We start from the raw sequence: 20,686 nt of genomic DNA on the forward strand, positions 1-20,686 counted from the left end.
TCTGGCTGCCTTGCTTGCACTGGAGGTCTGGGCGGCCACCAAATCCTTTCTTTGTGACGTAATTTCTATTTTTATTGAAGTATAAAATAGTTGTACATTTGTGTTTTGTGTCCTTTGTTTTATGCCATGCTATCTGTTTTAATATAAACATCTTGTATTTTTCCATTTACCCATTTATGATATGAATCTTTTCCATTCTTTTCATTTTATAGTTATTCACAATATTTTTTCTTGCTTTTGGATTTCAGTTAAGTATGAAATCCGTTTTTAGCTTATCCTGTGAAGTATTTTTGGTTTTACTTACTTAGCTTTCCTTTTAATAGCCTCCTGTGGTAAAGACTGAAATGGTGACCATCTCTGATACAGTGAGTCCTGACAAGACTGAAATTACAACAAAAGAAGTTCCCATTGTTCAAACAGAGACTAAAACCATTACGTATGAAGCTGCTCAGGTAGGCTTATCTTCCTGGCAAAAGTAGTGAAGAGATTTTCCTTTATCATTAATTTTTATATGTCATGAAATTGTGATCAGTCTTGTGTTGCTGTGAGGATTGCAATTGTGCACATACCATGTAAATTGTACCTTTTTTATATGCCAATTTATATACTTAGATTTTTCCAAAGGTTTCCTCCATAGATTATAAATTTGTCAAACTTTTTTGTTAAATTGTAGCTTTTTGAAAAATTAAGAATTTAAAAATTAGAACTGTTCTACATTTTGCCAGTGCATTTTAAAGCTGCTTAAGTTCCCTGCTTAAAATACTAATCAAGATACTTCCTGTAAATACTTCTCACTAGTATTGACTCTCTTCCTGGTGCATTGCAAATTCATTTTTCCCCATAGAAGGAACATAGATGATCTTTGGCCTCCTGCCTTTCTGGCTGACTTGCTAGAAAGAGGTCTCGGTAACAATAAATTCTCCTTTTGTAATAATCATGTCACCACCATTTTTGTATTGATATATAAGAAGGCATTGGCTGTTAGTTTATTGCATTACTTATTGGGAAGAACTGTTTCCCCATTGTGTCTCCTCAGTTGCAAGGTGAGATTCAGAATTTGACCTGTGTCCTACAACACTAGCTATAAAGTTATGTCAACTCTGTTGCACAAGCGAGTTTTAGCACCAAAATGCTGTCCCATTATATGCTTTTGATTGTAGCTAATTACCCTGCCACAGCAAAGCCAGTGCACTGTTTTAAACCTCTCCAACAGTGCATTCAAGAAAGTGTCATTTGCAGTATTCTTGTTTTCTATTGATTGGATAGTCAAACATTGCAATAATACTCAGTTTACACTAGACTTCACTTAAACTTGTCTGCTTTTTCTGTCACCCCATGAGAAATTGCTTGGTTTATTTATCAATATTTTTCCCAATATTAGCTCCCTCTGCAGTACTTTTTACTCTTTCAATAACCAGGAGGACAATCAGGTGGTCTTAGTGTGAAGACAGTACTAGTTGACTTCTGTAATTTTTAGCTCCATCTAGGCATTAGTTGGAAACTTTCCTCTCACTTAGTGATGCTGAAGATAAAGTTTCCACACTGTGTAGGCAATTGCAGTATTTTTTAATAGCACTTATTATTAAACTGATATTTTATTAATCCAGTTGGGAATCCAAAGTATTCAACAGCACATTATTATTGTTTATGACCAAATTAATTGGACTTCTTCATTTTGTTGTATTTAAAGGGTGATGGCAGTGGAGACAATGATCCTGGCGTTCTGATGAGTGCTCAGACTATAACCTCTGAATCTATTTGTACAACGATGACAACCCACATTACAAAGGTATATAATATGTGATAAACTATCGCATCAGTGTTTGTCCTGTATAATAAAAGAACATATTTTTGTTGACATGCCTATCATTAAAATTTACTATTAAATTTAATTTCCTTTTTTCTATCTTAATAACAAAGTTCACTGCTGAGATTTGTTTATGCCGTTTCAATTTAATTATGGCAATTTATTTTTATTTTTTTTTCCCCCCCCCCTCCCTCACCCCCGGGTGAACCATTTACTTTTTTTAATTCATTTATGGGCGTAGCTGGCAAGGCCGGCATTTATTGCCCTTGAGAAGGTGGTGGTGAGCTGCCTTCTTGAACCGCTGCAGTCCGTGTGGTGAAGGTTCTCCCACAGTGCTGTTAGGAAGGGAGTTCCAGGTTTTTGACCCAGTGACGATGAAGGAACGGCGATATATTTTAAAGTCGGGATGGTGTGTAACTTGGAGGGGAACGTGCAGGTGGTGTTGTTCCCATGTACCTGCTGCTCTTGTCCTTCTCGGTGGTAGAGGTCGTGGGTTTGGGAGGTGCTGTCAAAGCCTTGGCGAGTTGCTGCAGTGCATCCTGTGGATGGTACACACTGCAGCCACTGTGCGCCGGTGGTGAAGCGAGTGAATGTTTAGGGTGGTGGATGGGGTGCCACTCAAGTGGGCTGCTTTGTCCTGGATTGTGTTGAGCTTCTTGAGTGTTGTTGGAGCTGCAGTTATCCAGGCAAGTGGAGAGTATTCCATCACACTCCTGACTTGTGCCTTGTAGATGGTGGAAAGGCTTTGGGGAGTCAGGAGGTGAGTCACTCGCCGCAGAATACCCAACCTCTGACCTGCTCTTGTAGCCACAATATTTATATGGCTGGTCCAGTTAAGTTTCTGGTCAATGGTAACCCCCAGGATGTTAATGGTGGGGGATTTGGCGATGGTAATGCCGTTGAATGTCAAGGGGAGGTGGTTAGACTCTGTCTTGTTGGTGATGGTCATTGCCTGGCACTTGTCTGGCGCGAATGTTACTTGCCACTTATGAGCCCAAGCCTGGATGTTGTCCAGGTCTTGAAGCAGTCCGAGCCCGCATGCAGCATTATTTGAGGGGTTGCGAATGGAACTGAACATTGTGCAATCATCAGCGAACATCCCCATTTCTGACCTTATGATGGAGGGAAGGTCATTGATGAAGCAGCTGAAGATGGTTGGGCCTAGGACACTGCCCTGAGGAACTCCTGCAGCAATGCCCTGGGGCTGAGATGATTGGCCTCCAACAACCACGACCATCTTCCTTTGTGCTAGGTATGACTCCAGTCACTGGAGAGTTTTCCCCCCTGATTCCCATTGACTTCAATTTTACTAGGGCTCCTTGGTGCCACGCTTGGTCAAATGCTGCCTTGATGTCAAGGGCAGTCACTCTCGCCTCACCTCTGGAATTCAGCTCTTTTGTCCATGTTTGGACCAAGGCTGTAATGAGGTCTGGAGCAGAGTGGTCCTAACGGAACCCCAACTGAGCATCGGTGAGCAGGTTATTGGTGAGTAAGTGCCGCTTGATAGCTGGAGCTGTTCCTATCAGTAGTTAGTGTACCTTTATTTTTTTTAAAAAATGAATCTGTTACCGTAACACTCTTGTATGTCATTTTAAAGCAAGGTGATAGAATAAGTAAATGAATAAATGTGGTATAACAATTTAGAATGGAAGTGTTTATTCACAATATGCCCACACACAAAGGTCCTGTTATGTGTTCTGATTGGATACTTTCTTGAAGGGAATGGGGAAATTGTTATGAGAATGAACGGACACCAGCCCACGCAGTGCAGGGCCCTAAAGCTAAGTAAATTTACGGGTTATAAGTAACTTTTCTTAGTGACTTGTCCAGGACTTGTGCAGATGCGTCACGCTGTCACCTATTTAAAAAAAATACTGATTCTCTAGGCTCAACTCCCACATTCAAAATAAGAAATTATGCCATGCTATGGGGGGGGAGGTAGGGAATGTCCCATTTTTAAAAAATGCTGATTTTCCTCCAGCTCTGCTGAGTACAGCATCACTTTGAGACAGGCTTCCGTTCTTTTTCTTCTTTGAATCATTGGGTCCCTTTTAAGTTGTCTCCCACGACAAAAGTAACATTTTAATAGTATTTTGATTTTTCAGTCAATTGCAATATTGACTCTCCTGCAACAGATCAAGTAGTCCAACCAGGTGACAGATTAGAAGGTCACTTACTTTCACATTTCAGTCAGAGGATCCCACAAGAAAGCATCTTCAGTTCAACGTAAGCAGAGTGATCGACGAGTAAATCAAAATACTGCAGATGCTGGAAATCTGAAATAAAAACAGAAATTAGAAAAAAAACAAATAGTAAATCAGGCTCTAGGGTCTTTACTTGATGCCAATTGCTGCTTTGAGACTGGAATAGCTCCTGTCACAAACTCCACACCGTAGCTCTTGACTCCATTCGTCTCCCTGGATGCTCACAGGTTGAGGCAAATGCTGTGCAACCTTAGTGAATTCTTTGATCTTTGATCTTGAGAAGCTTCAAACTTCTCAGCTTAGTCACCATCAAAATCTCTGCAACATCATCTGCTTCCATCACTGTCATCTGCACTACTGCTAAAACCCTTATCCACACCTTTATTACCTTTTTGACTATTACAGTTTCTTTCTTGCAGCCTCCTAAGTTCTGTTCTTCACAAATTGCAACTGGCCCACAGTTCCGCCATCCATACCTTACCCTGCAATAAGTCCCACCACCGCCCCCCCAGCTTCTCTGTCTTCACCAGACCTTCAATGGCTCCCTATCGCTCAAAGCATCAATTTCAAAATCCTTGCCCTCAATCTGTAAGTCTCTCCGGCCTCACCTCTCTTTACCTCTGCAAACTTCAGCGCTGTATTTCAGCACACACCCTCAAATCTCAGGTGACTTGGACTGTGGTACATGATTAGAATGGATCAATGTTGGGATCTTATTGGCCTGGATAAAGCAAGAATGAATCAGCAACAGCTTGCTACAATATCGCACTTGTAATATTGCAAGAATGACAGGCACAGAACTTTTAATAATCCCCAGCCTACACGTAATTTCATAAGAGATATCCTAATATATATCCATATCTTTTTAAAAAAAATCTTGCATCTACACGCATTTCCTATCTGCACCACCTGACTTCCTGTTGCACTTCTGTCAAACTGTGCGTCAGTTTTTCACCATTTTAAATTCCTATGTCCACATTTGAGTTTTGCGTAAGTAAACTTGTCACAATTATTGCACAATTGTGTAGTTATGGAGCAAAGTTGTGATGTTTCGCTTGCAACTCTGCCACCATCTTGTTTTTTTTCCTGAAACTTGGAAAAGGTAACTATTAAGCTTCCAGTTAGACAGTTTTACTTTTGGAGCTTTTATTATAATAAAAATAGTTTTAAATTTGAGCTTTTTATATAAATCTTAAGCTTACAATTTAAAAATTCACCGGCTTCAGTGTTTGGGCTTCCTTGCTCCCACGGTCCTGGGCCTGCAAGTGGCATCAGCAAACACACCCTGGACTCAGTTTCTGCTTGACATCAGTCTGTCTGCTGTCCCATGCCGTTTAACAGCAGTATGACTTCTGTGACTTTTCACCTCTCTTCAAACAGCTACTGCTTCCCTTCCACTGATCACCTGCTCGGCCACTGGGCCATTCTTGCCTGTTGCCGCCTGCCCACTTGTCCTCCCTGGTCTTTTAGCTCATCTTTACTGCTTGATGGCCTCTTCCAAGTCTGCCTGCTTCAGTAGTACTACAGCTCTGTGACTCCCCTTATGGCCTGTTATTGGCCTTTGGGCTATTCTTGACTGCTTTGGCTGCCCACCCTCACCACATTGAAGCCCTCTTCTAGACTGCCTGCTGCTCTAGCAGCACTTTGACCTTGGCTTTGGCCCTGGTCCCATAATTTTTTAAAATTAGTCAAATTCCCATGGTATTGCGCACACAGTCCAGACCAAGTGCAGTCTTCAGGTCAAGCGCGGTTAGAGGATGAGATAATTGTAACAGGGTGAGGGAGAAGTGATGCTGAGGGCCAGATGCGTCTCGAGGGAAGGTGGAGTGAAATGTGGGGGGAAAAGTTGATAGCTAAGAAATGTTTTTTTTCCCGAATTGCTGGATAAGAGTTATCCTAATGGAAGAGATCACTGTATATGTCAATTCATATATATCTGCTGTTCAGGTACACCATTATTTATAAATGCTTGATAAATACCAAAAATGCACAAAGTTTAAAGATAAACTTAATTTATTTATACTTTATCAATACCAAAACAGAAAATGTAACTGATTTAATTATTTACTAATATATGATAAATACTAAGAACTTGAGTAACAAAAGGCAGAAAATATAAAAATAAACTTATTTATACCTCATCAAGATCAAAAATAGTGCAGACTGACTGATCAGTAGAGACTGGAAGCTGCACGGGCTGATGTCCCACTGCCTTCCCCACAATGGGTCAATGACTCAGTATGGGCCACAGGAACAGTGGGAGATGGGAGTAGATGCAGATTGCAGAGGTTGGACAGAAGACCATGTGGGGAACAGACAGCGTTATTCTAATATTGTGTAGTTTGGTTATGAGACCACGTTAGGAATCTGGTGTATAAAAGGAAGTTGATATGTTCAGAAAACCATACCAGGACTTTGGGCTCTAAGTTTTGAGTAAAGACTCATTAGCTGAACTGATTTAAATTGTAGAAAAAAAGATTAGGGAAAGAGTGGAACGGAAATGACATGATTGTGCGTCTCAGCATTTTGAAGACCTAAATCATTGTAGATGTAGGCAAGCTACTTAACTTGGAATATAATTGTAGATCATGGGGATACTTTCAAAATCAACTGGTCTCAACAAGACCAGAATTTTTTTTTGGAATCAGCAGTGGACATGTGGAATAGATTCCCAGCAAAAGCAATGAACTCCTTCAGAAAAAATGGCTAGATAAATATCTAATTAGGAACAGAGTTCAAGTTAATAGGGAAAAATATAAATATGGTTGTAGGTTCATGGCTCACCCTAGTTCCCATACTGATGGAAAGGGATGTTACCTGCCATAGGCAAGTGGCTCTGGTTGAATCGTGGATAACGATGATGGATGAATGTTTTGATTACCTTTTGGAGATTGGAAAGTATTTATGCAGAGCTTTCCCTCAGAAGAATAGGTGTGCTATAATCTATGTTTGGGTACATCATGTAAAGAACAGGTTTAATGGGCTGAAATTGTCTTTCCTGGGTTCTTGCAGACTACAGAGCAGTTCATCTACCCTTTTCAGCTGCTGTTGATGCCTAGCATCAGAGACCACAAAAAATGAAGGGATTTCATAACTTTTTAAAAATTATCTACAACAACAACTTGCATTTATATAGCACCTAAAACATAGTAAAATATCCCAAGGCGCTTCAAACAAAATTTGACACCAAGCCACAAGGAGATATTAGGACAAGTGACCAAAGGCTTGGTCAAAGAGAGGTTTTAAGGAGCGTATTAAAGGAGGAGAGCGAGGCAGAGAGGTTTAGAGGGAATTCCAGAGGTTAGGGCCTAGGCAGCTGAAGGCATGCCCGCTACTGGTGGAACGATTGAAATCAGGGATGCGCACGAGGCCAGAATTGGAGGTGCTCTGAGATCTTGGAGGGTTGTGTAGGTCATGAGAAGGTTAGAGAAATAGGGAGGGGCGAGGCCATGGAGGGATTTGAAAACCAGGATGAAAATTTTAAAATTGAGGCGTTGCTGGACCGGGAGCCTATGTAGAACAGCGAGTGCAGATATTAAGCTAGTATCTTATCTAGACATAATAAAACTGACTAACAAGGTGTGACTGAAAAAGAGGAGCTTTGCACTCTATTAATCAAGAAAAAAAATCAATGAGTGACTTAATCCTTCACTTTTCCTTAGACTGTGAAAGGTGGCGTTTCTGAAACGAGAATTGAGAAACGAATTGTTATCACAGGGGATACAGACATTGACCATGATCAGGTTAGTTTTTTCCTTTTCCTTTTTTTGAATTTATTTTACAGGTTGGTTGGAGTATCTCAAAATATTTTTAAAGTAACCCAGCAGTGATTCAGTATTAGTTTCCAAGTAGATTGAAAATATATGAATGTTGCATTAATGTATGGGAGTGAAATTGTGTTGACTGATTTTAATACAGAATTTTGAGCTTTTTGATACAATTTTCCAACTCTGCAACATTTTACTTTTCTGGACTGTTTTATACTTCAAACACTCATCTGCAATATGGGCAACATTTGTCTTTACACTATTTCTTCTGACACAGACTTTTAGTCTAATAAAATATCAGTTAAAAATTTAAATTTTTATTTGTGATATTTGAGCAGGTTAAAGAAGATATGCAACCTTTTCTCTTCCAAAATCTTTACTTAAGATTAAATATAGGTTGTAGGTGAGTTTTTTTATTGAGGAAGATCATCCTCATTTCTGATTCATTCAAGTTGATGTAAATAATTTTTGCTTTTTTTTTACTGGGGCAAAGCACTACAGAGGGAGAAAAAAACCTAGAGCTTCTGATCATCATAGTCAGGACTATTTAGGTGAAAAAATGTTTTTGAACCAATGAGTTCTTGTGAACTTAAGTAATCAGCGTATGTTAGTGCATCTATATTCTTTCTTGATGTTGCACATCAACATAACATATCTGCTTTAAAACTTAAATACTACAATGACTTGACCATTTGATTGTGGTGCTTTACCAGCTTCTACGCAGAAGGATCCCTTAGAATCGTATCTCCCTATTTGTTAAGAGCATGGGGAAGTAATCCAAAAAAACAATGTTCAGCTTCAATGGTTTTATGCATTCTGTTGTACTTCAGAGTTGTTTATTTTGAAAACCACTTTTTTGGTGGCTTTTATGTCCTGAAGAAGACCAGTGAACTAACCCTACTTTATTGGACAGTATTGAGGGTTGTCCTGTATGCCTTCCCTAAATACCTTTTTACAGACCCATTTATCCTAAATAACTATTGCTTTGCCTGCCCCCTCATTCTTTAGAGATGCAGCAGCATTTTTGTTGCACGAGCACTAAATAGGCCGTAGAATTATATGTTCAAAGAACTAGATGTCCAAAAAGCTGGATAATTTATTTAGTTCTCCTAAAACTTGAGCAATATGTTTTGCTGGGGTAGTGGTTTTAACATTGCTGTTGGCAGGAAGAAAAGCTTCTGAACAATACTATGGCAAAGACAATGTGAAGAAGTGAGGTCATCCATATTGGATCTGAGAAAGACAAATAGGAATAATTTCTTAATGGTAAGAGACTAGGAGCTGTGGAAGAGCAGAGATTTAGGTATCCATGTACACAAATCACTAAAAGCTAATGCTCAGGTACAAAAAGTAATCAAAAAGGCTAATAAATATGGAACAACGGCAGGTAAGTTGAGTTGAGGTACAGATCAGCCATGATCTAATTGTAAGGAGTCTTATAACACCAGGTTATAGTCCAACAGCTTTATTTGAAATTACAAGGTTTCGGAGCTTTCCTCCTTCATCAGTTAAGTGCAGGGTTCCATAAAGTCACAGCATATATAGTCAGAGAACAATCCCTGGTGATCAGAGATAATCTTTCACCCGAAAGGCAGCTGACGAAGGAGAAAAGCTCCAAAAGCTTGTGATTTCAAATAAAGCTGTTGGACTATAACCTGGTGTTGTACGACTCCTTACATTTATATATGCTGTGCCTTTATGGAACCCTGCACTCACCTGACGAAGGAGGAAAGCTTGTGATTTCAAATAAAGCTGTTGGACTATAACCTGGTGTTGTACGACTCCTTACATTGGTCCACCCCAGTCCATCACCGGCATCTCCACATCATGATCTAATTGAATGGTGGAACAGGCTCGAGGACCTGAATGGCCTACTGCTGTTCCTATGATTGAAGAGGACCATAACCCTTATTCATCAGATGGAAATTATCTAAATACCACACATAAACCTGCTCAGCTGTACTTGCTTTTTACCAATTAAAGTTCTATGTTAATATTTGAATTTGGTACGTGTGATACTTCACTTTGGGGAAAGTTGTGGCGATGCCCAGCAGAGGAGTGACCTCTTATATAGCGTTTGAATAACTGTCACAGGAACAAGAGTAATGGGAATGTCATAAAGGCGCATTGTTTCTGTACTTCCTGTTTATAACCTGGGCTTATCCCTGTGTTGAAAAATTTGCACCAGAAAATTCTGAGGCTGTTCTTGCAAGTTTGTAGAGTGCTTTCTTGTGATTGATATGTATATACCCTGCTCAGTTGCAAACCTATCGTTTCGTTAGTAACAAAAAAAAAATTAAATGTGCTTTTACCAGTTTTGCTATTTTTATATTCGCAATGCAAATTCATAAGGTACAGCAAAATGTTCTTATGTTTTGATTTCTGATAAATTACTATTATCCAGTCTCGAGATTTGTACAGGCTGCAGGAAGAATTTCCAGTCAATTAGACAGTCAGTGTCTCCTTAAGCGTAGCGTTGAACTATTCCAGCCATTTCTAAGTTTTCTTAGGCTCGTCTAGGAAAAAGTGATTGCCTTATGATGGGTGGATTACCAGTGCTTTGTGTTTTCATTAAAATATAATTGCCCAATGCAGTTTTTTCATAGATGATTGATTACCTTTTTATATGTTTGGTGGTTTAGCAGTGTTTGAGCTGGACACAATCATAATGAGGATACAAGTCTCATATATCTGGTCCAGAATGGTTGTGGCTTTGGAGAATGATGCAGTGATATCTCCCCAGAGGATGTAGGATGCAAGAGGTTGACCTCATTGTAATTCCTAATCTCAACAGTGCAGTGTGGGTGTATCCAGCAGAGGCATTCTGAAGGAGAATCCTTCCTAAGCTGTTCTCGCTCATGTTGAAAGTCAGTTCGGAGCAGAATTGATGGGCCTGGGAGCAGATCAATAGGCCATTATCAATGCCTAGGGAGAAACAGGGGAACTAATGGAAGGGACAAAGGGAATAATCCTCCAAAAGGCCATACAGGCTCAAGGAACAGTTTGAAGTTCAAAATACAAAGAAAAGTTTTGTAATCATCTACATCAGTGTTGTATGGGTATCAATATTGATAACACAAGCTTCTAAGGCGGAGGGGGTAAGCAAAGGGCCCTGAACCTCTGGCATTGTGGTCAGCATTATAGTTGAGTTGCCTCCATTAGCCATAAGGGAGACCTGACATGGCATCCAGTTTTGCCTTTCTGCTAGCCATGCACTTGTAATGGATGTTACAAATTCAGGCCTGCTGTAGATACTTTCTTGAGTTCAGCAGTGTCTGGTCACTTCCACAATTAGTCTGAGTATCTTTCTTTTGTGGGGATTGACTCTCACAGCCCTATTTCTCCTTGTATAACCTGGGGTGGGGAGTGGGTCTAACAGTAGTACTCCCTTTGACCTGAACTGGATATTTGTGTCTTTCACACATTCAATCTCTAAGTAGGTTGGCTGAGCAAACATTTGGCCTCCCAAATCCATGCCCACCGTTCCTGCAAATCCATGTTTGAATCCCTTCAATCAGGTTTCCATCCCTGCCACAGTACTGAAACGTCCCTTATCAAAGTCACAAATGACATCCTATGTGACTGTGACGATGGTAAACTATCCCTCCTCATTCTTCTTGACCTGTCTGTAGTCTTTGCCACGGTTGACCACGCCATCCTCCTCCAAAGCCTCTCCTCTGTCGCCCAGCTGAGTGGGACTGCACTCGCCTGGTTCTATTCTTAGCTATCCAGTTGTAGCCAGCGAATCACCTTCAATGGCTTCTCTACCTGCTTCTGCACTGTTACCTCGAGTCCCCCAAGGATCTATCCTTGGCTCCCTCCTATTTCTCATCTACATGCTGCCCATCGGCGACATCATCCAAAAACATGATGTCAGATTCCATATGTATGTTGATGACACCCAGTTCTACCTCACCACCTCTCTCAACCCCTCCACTGGCTCTCATTTGTCACACTGCTTGTCCAATGAGCAAAAATTTCCTCCAACCAAATATTGAGAAGACCGAAGCCGTTGTCTTTGGCCCCGCCGCAAACTTCGTTCCCTAGCCACTGACTCCATCCCTCTCCCCGGGCCACTGTCTGAGGCTGAACCAGACCTTTCGCAACCTTGGCACCCTGAGATGAGCTTCCAACCGCATATCTGCTCCATCACCAAGACTACCACTTCCACCTCCGTAACATCGCCTGTCTCCATCCCTGCCGAAACCCTTATCCATACTTTTGATACCTCCAGAGTCGACTATTCCAATGCTGTCCTGGCCAGCCTACCATCTTCCCACCCTCCATAAACTTGAGTTCATCCAAAACTCTGCTTCCCTTATCCTAACTCGCACCAAGTCCCATTCTCCCATCACCCCTGTACTCGCTGACCTACATTGGCTCCTGGTCTGGGAACGCCTCGATTTTAAAATTCTCATCCTTGTTTTCAAATCCCTCGCCCTTCCTTATCTCTGTAACCACCTCCAGCCCTACAACCCTCCACGATCTCTGCACTCCTCCTCCAATTCTTGCCTCTTGCGCATTCCCGATTTTAATCACTATTGGCCTTACCTTTAGCTGCCTAGGTCCTAAGCGCTGGAATTCTGTCCCGAAACCTCTCATCTCTCCTCCTTTGACGCTCCTTAAAACCTACCTCTTGACCAAGCTTTTGGTCACCTGTCCTAATATTTCCTTATGTGGCTTGATGTCAAATTTTGTTTGATAATGCTCCTGTGAAGCACCTTGGGCATTTTACTATGTTAAAGGCACTATATAAATGCAAGTTGTTGTTATATCTCAGCTTATCAATTGATAAGCTGCTTTATTTCACAGTAGGGTGAACATACAAAATGGCAGTTATGTTGGTCTCACCACCTTCCTCCAAAGCCTCTCCTCCATTGTCCAGCTGAGTGGGACTGCCCTCACTTGGTTCCACTCTTACCTATCCAGTCTTAGTCAGAGAATCTCCAGCAATGGCTTCTCTTCCTGACCCTCCAGCGTTATCTGTGGAAACCCCCAAGGATCTATCCTTGGCCCCTTCCTATTTCTCATCCACGTCTTGCCCTTCGGTGAAATCATCTGAAAACACAACAGGTTCCACATGGATGCTGACGATACCCAGTTCTACCTCACCACCACCTCTCTTGACTCCTGCATTGCCTCTGTGTTGTCAGACTGCTTGTCCAACATCCAGTCCTGGATGAGCTGACTTTTCCTCCAATTAAACTTTGGGAACACGGAAGCCATTGTCTTTAGCCTCCGCCACAAACTCCGTTCCCTCGCGACTGACCCCATCCCTCTACCCAACCACTGTCTCAAGCTGAACCAGACTGTTCACAACCTTGGTGTCCTATTTGACCCTGAACTCCGCTTCAAACCCCATATCCTCTCCATCACCAAGACTGTCTACCACCACCTTTAATATTGCTCATCTGCTGCAGAAACACTCATTTGTGCTTTTGTTAGTACCAGACTCTACTATTCTATTCCATTGCTTTCCTGGCCAGCCTCCCATCTTCCATCCTCCATAAACTTGAGCTCATCTAAAATTCTGCTGCCCGTATCCTAACTCGCACAAAGTCTCATTCACCCATCATCCCTGTGCTCATTGACCTACATTAGCTCCCGGTTCACCAACGCCTTGATTTTAAAATTGTTATCCTCGCATTCAAATTCCTCCATAGCCTCGCCCCTCCCTATCTCTGCAACCTCCTCCAGCCGTGTAACCCTCCTAGAATTCTGCATTCCTCCACCTCTGGCCCTTGTGCATCCCATATGAGAAATAGTGACTTGCCATCCTGATGTAAATCTGACAGACAAAAGTGGTTTGTGTTGCCAGCAATATTAGTGGTAGGAATATGCAGAAAGCTTCAGCTACCCACGTCACCCCCCCCTCTCCACCCCACCTTGCAATAGTGTGCACTTCATTCTAAGATATGAGTCTGAATAACTAGCTGACAGCCATTTATTCCCTCCCACTAGTCCTTGTTTCATAATAGAGGGTTAAATTTAAATTAGCTTGTCACAACAGCCAACGTATTTTTCACAATGTATGGGGAAATCTGATAAATTATTCCAAAAATGGTTAAGGAGCATGTTCTGAAAGGGGCAAGCACACAGCTTTTAAATGGACTGCTGACTTTTGGGCAACCACTGATTTATGAAGGAGACCTTCATTTGCAAATGTTGATTATTTCATTTCAAGTAAACTTTTTTTTTTAGTTTTTTTTGGTTTGAGAAGATTTTTCATAGATCTGTTTTTTTTAAGTTGCACTTTATTTATTTATTTATTTATTTTACCATACAAATGTTAGCAAATTTAACTTGCTTTAATCATGCCATTGTTTGTTGTGTATTTTGACCTGTAATTTTTGCTCTTCAATCCCATCATTATTGTTTAATTCTGGGTAGGCCTTGGCCCAGGCAATAAAGGAAGCCAAAGAGCAGCACCCAGACATGTCAGTCACCAGGGTAGTGGTACATAAAGAGACAGAGCTCACTGAGGACGGGGAGGAATGAGTTAAGGTAAGGGAACACAGCATCTACTGAGGCAGCAAATTTAATACCTAATGAGAGCAGACATTATGTGCTTCGCAACTCACCGCTGTTTTCTCAGCATGCTTTCTGTTTTCTTTTGCAGGTTATCTTAATTAACTTGAGGGAGAAATGCATGCATTGATCCCTGGTACACTACTAGCCAACAATGCCTGCCTATAATTTCTTTTTATTTGTATTTTGTCCAATCACAGTGATAGTACTGCAGTTTTACCCAGTGTGCTGTGAATGGGTCTAGTCTACGTTGTGTTGAACTGTTATCTGAACGCAACAATTGGCAAGGCTTCAATAAATATCTGAAACTAAACATTTACCAGAGAAAGGTTTGAACTTAATTGTCAGCGAATTGACCAAGTGCATCTATTTTAATTGAAAAAACTTTTTAAAGTTTTTAAATTGCAAACTGGAATGCAGTAAAAAAAATGTTGGCATAACCACAATTTATCTTAAAATATTTAATAACTGTAACAAAATTTTAACAAACCAAATATGTTCAGTCCTTAGCCAGCTAAATGAATGACATTTACTGAATTGGGTCCAATTTCTTTCCTTTTGCCTTGCATCCTGCAATTAGTTGAATACTTTCCAGTTAAATGGGAAATACTGTAGTACATGTTTCAGGAGTTTCATATTTAAGTTGTATAAAGTTTCATATTTAAGTTGTATGATTTCACTGTTTTTGCAATGCATGTTGCACGATTCTTTGTTTTGCTATGAATATTATATTTTGCTTGCTTTGTTTGAACAGCATCTGTCAATATAGGAAGTATGTTTTAAGTTTAAAGTCATAGTTGCAACATGTAGATTAACTTTGAGTTCCCAGACTAAAAGTGCTGTGTCCCAGAATTTGAAAAAAAAATGTTTGAGCAGCACTCAATATTGCAAGCTACAGAAACCTGTAAGGGAGCATTCATGCTATTTTTGAATTTTCTGCTCCAGAGTTTCCTCCTATAAGTAAGTTATTGTCAACAAACACTTCTTTCAATAGTGCTTTGATTACAAGTATGTGATACTGCTACTATTGATTGTCCTTGACAGTGTTCACACACTGGATGTATATTTACAGCATCACTTTAAAGAAAACAATTAGCGTGAGGCAATCGACAAATGGCAAGCAAATGGAGCAGATCCTGAAGTGGAGACAAACTTCCTTGCCAGCGGGAGGAAGAAAAACTTATTAGGTGCCACCTTGAGTTGAATTTAAGAACTCTTTACTGTCTAATAAGAACCTCATTAGTGTAGCTACTGGCAATGTCGAAACTCTTAGCTGCAGTTGACTGAAAATAGGGATAAAAATACCTTGCTTTAATGGGAAAAACAAATTGTCATGAGTGCATAAAATGACACTGACTGCACAATTTTAAAAACTTTTTGGTGGGCAGGTGTATAAATTTCTTTGCTCCTGGTGCACCAGTAGTGCAGCTTTAAGCCACCTACAGAATCAAAGCAGTTGGATGTATGTGATGAAAGCTCTATATACAGGAACTTAACTCAGAAGTATTCAGAAGATTCTGGAAAGGGAAGGAGGGTGAGTAGCCTGATACTCCCTTTGCCATTTTTTCCAACTAACTGTATCAGACTGGAGGCCTTTCAAAGGAAGTTTGAGGCGTTAGGTAGTACATTAAAAAGCAGGACCTTGGGATTACTTCCAGTGCCGCACGCTGGTCCAGTTGAGGAGAAACTATGCTACTCCATTCAACTACATTGCAAGACTCAGCTGCTGTGACTCTGATCTGCTATTCAGTTGCTTAAGTTTTACCGTAACTTTGTCTAGCCTACAGCCCAACCCCCACTGCAGTTATTACCTGCTCAGCTTATGACACTCCTACTGGTTTTTCAGCTTTGTTTTGCTACGGTGTGGTTCCAGGGCCAGAAATTCACTCTGCTGGGCCATAGTCCATTTCTCCGCCGCTTCTAGTGACCTCCAACTTTGCCACCGTTTTTCTGCCCCACAATTGATTCTGCACACCTCCTGGCTCTTCATTCCCATGGAACTACCTCCAGCAGTGCATCCTCTGATACTCTACCCTTCAAATAGCTTCTGGACTCACTCACCCTCCACACCTGTCTCCGAACCTGAACGTCAGTTTGTCGATGCTCCCAGCTGACTCCACCCTATCTACGTCAACTTTATCCCACCATGGGATCTCTGACTTGAACTTTGGACTCCCTCCTATTGTCTCCTCTCTATTCCCTGTTTATTAACAGGACATATCTATCCCAATCTTGCTATGTAACCTCACCTATGTAACCTGAGTTTCCCTGTGTCCACTCATGTGAGCATTTTGGCTGTCACTCTGGACCCGATCCCGTTGCTTCTATTTTCCCTTTTTTCCTTTTTTCTCTTTATCCTCCTAGGCCCTTCTCTCCTGTCGTCATGCCTCCTTTCATTTCTCCCCTCTTGGGTACTCTGCCCTCCCAATTCCCTACCCCAACCCTTCAGCACTCCTCCACCTTTGTACTCTCCTGCTGCCGTCCCAAGCTCAACTCCCTCTTAGATAAGCCTGCAGCTTCCCTCTGTGTCTCTCTTGGCATCCTCCCAAGGACCCATCGAGGCACTCGTCGCTGCCTCCTTACGAGCAGCCACCCCAACTGCCCCATGGTTAGCTAACAAGAAACAGAGTAGGCATAAATGGGTCATTTTAGGTTGGCAAGATGTAACGAGTGGAATGCCACAGGGATCAGTGCCTGGGCCTCAACTATTTAAAAACTATATCAATGATTTGGATGAAGAGGACGTAGGAGTCTGCAAAGGGATATAGATAGGTTAAGTGAATGGGCAAAAATTTGGCAGATGGAGTATAATGTGGGAAAATGTGAACTTGTCCACTTTGGCAGGAGGAACAGAAAAGCAGTATATTATTTAAATGGAGAGAGATTGCAGAACTCTGAGGTACAGAGGGATCTGGGTGTCCTAGTACATGAATCACAAAAAGTTAGTATGCAGTTACAGCAAGTGATTAGGAAGGCAAATGGAATGTTGTCATTTATTGCAAGGGGAATGGAATATAAAAGCAGAGATGTTTTGCTATAGTTGTACAGGACATTGGTGAGATCACATCGAGAATACTGTGTGCAGTTTTGGTCTCCTTATTTAAGAAAGGACATAATTGCTTTGGAGGCGGTTCAGAGAAGGTTCACCCGACTGATTCCTGGGATGAGTGGGTTATCTTATGAGGAAAGGTTGGACAAGTTGGGCCTGTATACATTGGAGTTTAGAAGAATGAGAGGCGATCTTATTGAAACATATAAGATCCTTAGGGGACTCGAAGGGGTAGATGCGAGGAGGATGTTTCCCCTTTTGGGAGAGATTAGAACTAGGGGCCACAGCTTAAAAATAAGGAGTCTCCCATTTAAGACGGAGATGAGGAGAAATTTTTTTCTCTGAGGGTCGTGAGTCCATGGAATTCCCTTCCCCAGAGATCGGTGGAGGCAGGGTCATTGAATATTTTTAAGGCTGAGTTAGATAGATTCCTGATTAACAAGGGAGTCAAAGGTTTTTTTAAAATTCGTTCATGGGAAGTGGGCGTCGCTGGCGAGGCCAACATTTATTGCCCATCCCTAATTGCCCTTGAGAAGGTGGTGGTGTGCCGTCACCTTGAACCGCTGCAGTCCGTGTGGTGAAGGTTCTCCCACACTGTTGTTAGGGAGTTCCAGGATTTTGACCTAGTGACGATGAAGGAATGGCGATATATTTCCAAGTCGGGATGGTGTGTGACTTGGAGAGGAACATGCAGGTGGTGTTGTTCCCATGTGCCTGCTGCTCTTGTCCTTCTAGGTGGTAGAGGTCGCAGGTTTGGGAGGTGCTGTCGAAGCAGCCTTGGCGAGTTGCTGCAGTGCATCCTGTGGATGGTACACACTGCAGCCACTGTGCACCGATGGTGAAGGGAGTGAATGTTTAGGGTGGTGGAGAGGGTGCCAATCCAGCGGGCTGCTTTGTCCTGGATGGTGTCGAGCTTCTTGAGTGTTGGAGCTGCACTCATCCAAGCAAGTGGAGAGTATTCCATCACACTCCTGACTTGTGCCTGGTAGATGGTGAAAAGGCTTTGGGGAGTCAGGAGGTGAGTCACTCGCTGCAGAATACCTGCCCTTGTAGCCACAGTATTTATATGGCTGGTCCAGTTAAGTTTCTGGTCAATGGTGACCCCCAGGATGTTGATGGGGGATTTGGCGATGGTAATGCCATTGAATGTCAAGGAGAGGTGGTTAGACTCTTCAGGTGAGGTGCCTGAAGATTGGAGGGTAGCAAATGTTGTACCTTTGTTTAAGAAGGGCGGCAGGGAAAAGCCTGGGAACTACAGACCGGTGAGCCTGACATCTGTAGTGGGTAAGTTGTTAGAGGGTATTCTGAGAGACAGGATCTACGGGCATTTGGAGAGGCAGGGACTGATTAGGAACAGTCAGCATGGTTTTGTGAGAGGAAAATCATGTCTCATGAATTTGATTGAGTTTTTTGAAGGGGTAACCAAGAAGATAGATGAGGGCTGTGCAGTAGACGTGGTCTACATGGACTTTAGCAAAGCCTTTGACAAGGTACCGCATGGTAAGTTGTTACATAAGGTTAAATCTCACGGGATCCAAGGTGAGGTAGCCAATTGGATACAAAATTGGCTTGACGACAGAAGACAGAGGGTGGTTGTCGAGGGTTGTTTTTCAAACTGGAGGCTTGTGACCAGCGGTGTGCCTCAGGGATTGGTGCTGGGTCCACTGTTATTTGTTATTTATATTAATGATTTGGATGAGAATTTAGGAGGCATGGTTAGTAAGTTTGCAGATGACACCAAGATTGGTGGCATTGTGGACAGTGAAGAAGGTTATCTCGGATTGCAACGGGATCTTGATAAATTGGGCCAGTGGGCCGATGAATGGCAGATGGAGTTTATTTAGATAAATGTGAGGTGATGCATTTTGGTAGATCGAATCGGGCCAGGACCTACTCCGTTAATGGTAGGGCGTTGGGGAGAGTTATAGAACAAAGAGATCTAGGAGTACAGATTCATAGCTCCTTGAAAGTGGAGTCACAGGTGGATAGGGTGGTGAAGAAGGCATTCGGCATGCTTGGTTTCATTGGTCAGAACATTGAATACAGGAGTTGGGATGTCTTGTTGAAGTTGTACAAGACATTAGTAAGGCCACACTTGGAATACTGTGTACAGTTCTGGTCACCCTATTATAGAAAGGATATTATTAAACTAGAAAGAGTGCATAAAAGATTTACTAGGATGCTACCGTGACTTGATGGTTTGACTTATAGGGAGAGGTTGGATAGACTGAGACTTTTTTCCCTGGAGAGTAGGAGGTTTAGGGGTGATCTTATAATATAATGAGGGGCATAGATAAGGTAGATAGTCAAAATCTTTTCCCAAAGGTAGGGGAGTCTATAACGAGGGGGCATAGATTTAAGGTGAGAGGGGAGAGATACAAAAGGGTCCAGAGGGGCAATTTTTTCACTCAAAGGGTGGTGAGTGTCTGGAACGAGCTGCCAGAGGCAGTAGTAGAGGCGGGTACAATTTTGTCTTTTAAAAAGCATTTGGACAGTTACATGGGTAAGATGGGTATAGAGGGATATGGGCCAAGTGCAGGCAATTGGGACTAGCTTAGTGGTATAAACTGGGCGACATGGACATGTTGGGCCGAAGGGCCTGTTTCCATGTTGTAAACTTCTATGATTCTATGGTCATTGCCTGGCACTTGTCTGGCGTGAATGTTACTTGCCACTTATGAGCCCAAGCCTGGATATTGTCCAGTTCTTGCTGCATGCGGGCTCGGACTGCTTCATTATCTGAGGAGTTGCAAATGGAACTGAACGCTGTGCGATCATCAGCGAACATCCCCATTTCTGACCTTATGATGGAGGGAAAGTCATTGATGAAGCAGCTGAAGATGGTTGGGCCTAGGACACTGCCCTGAGGAACTCCTGCAGCAATGTCCTGCGGCTGAGATGATTGGCCTCGAACAACCACTACCATCTTCCTTTGTGCTAGGTATGACTCCAGCCACTGGAGAGTTTTCCCCCTGATTCCCATTGACTTCAATTTTACTAGGGTTCCTTGGTGCCACACTCAGTCAAACGCTGCCTTGATGTCAAGGGCAGTCACTCACCTCACCTCTGGAATTCAGCTCTTTTGTCCACGTTTGGACCAAGGCTGTAATGAGGTCTGGAGCCGAGTGGTCCTGGTGGAACCCAAACTGAGCATCAGCGAGCAGATTATTGGTGAGTAAGTGCCGCTTGATAGCACTGTTGGCAACACCTTCCGTCACTTTGCTGATGATTGAGAGTAGACTGACGGGGCGGTAATTGGCCAGATTGGATTTGTCCTGCTTTTTGTGGACAGGACATACCTGGGCAATTTTCCACATTGTTGGGTAGATGC

At 42.2% G+C, this 20,686-nt stretch overlaps 1 protein-coding gene across 9 annotated transcripts in view; it reads left to right on the forward strand.

Moving 5' to 3' along the window:
* LOC137321833 (protein 4.1-like) overlaps positions 1-20,686 on the forward strand; it is a 160,284-nt gene that overhangs the window by 125,207 nt on the left and 14,391 nt on the right. For 8 of the 9 annotated variants that reach the window (XM_067984553.1, XM_067984546.1, XM_067984552.1 and 5 more), the window contains 4 exons: positions 324-452; positions 1,691-1,789; positions 7,674-7,754; positions 14,169-14,282. In XM_067984553.1, the coding sequence (XP_067840654.1) occupies positions 324-452; positions 1,691-1,789; positions 7,674-7,754; positions 14,169-14,276 (417 nt within the window). In that variant the 3' untranslated portion in view covers positions 14,277-14,282. The remainder of the gene's footprint in view (positions 1-323; positions 453-1,690; positions 1,790-7,673; positions 7,755-14,168; positions 14,283-20,686) is intronic. The other variant, XM_067984547.1, reaches the window with a different exon arrangement.

The sequence above is a fragment of the Heptranchias perlo genome, chromosome 5 (assembly GCF_035084215.1).
Source record: "Heptranchias perlo isolate sHepPer1 chromosome 5, sHepPer1.hap1, whole genome shotgun sequence".
NCBI classification, from domain to species: Eukaryota; Metazoa; Chordata; class Chondrichthyes; order Hexanchiformes; family Hexanchidae; genus Heptranchias; species Heptranchias perlo.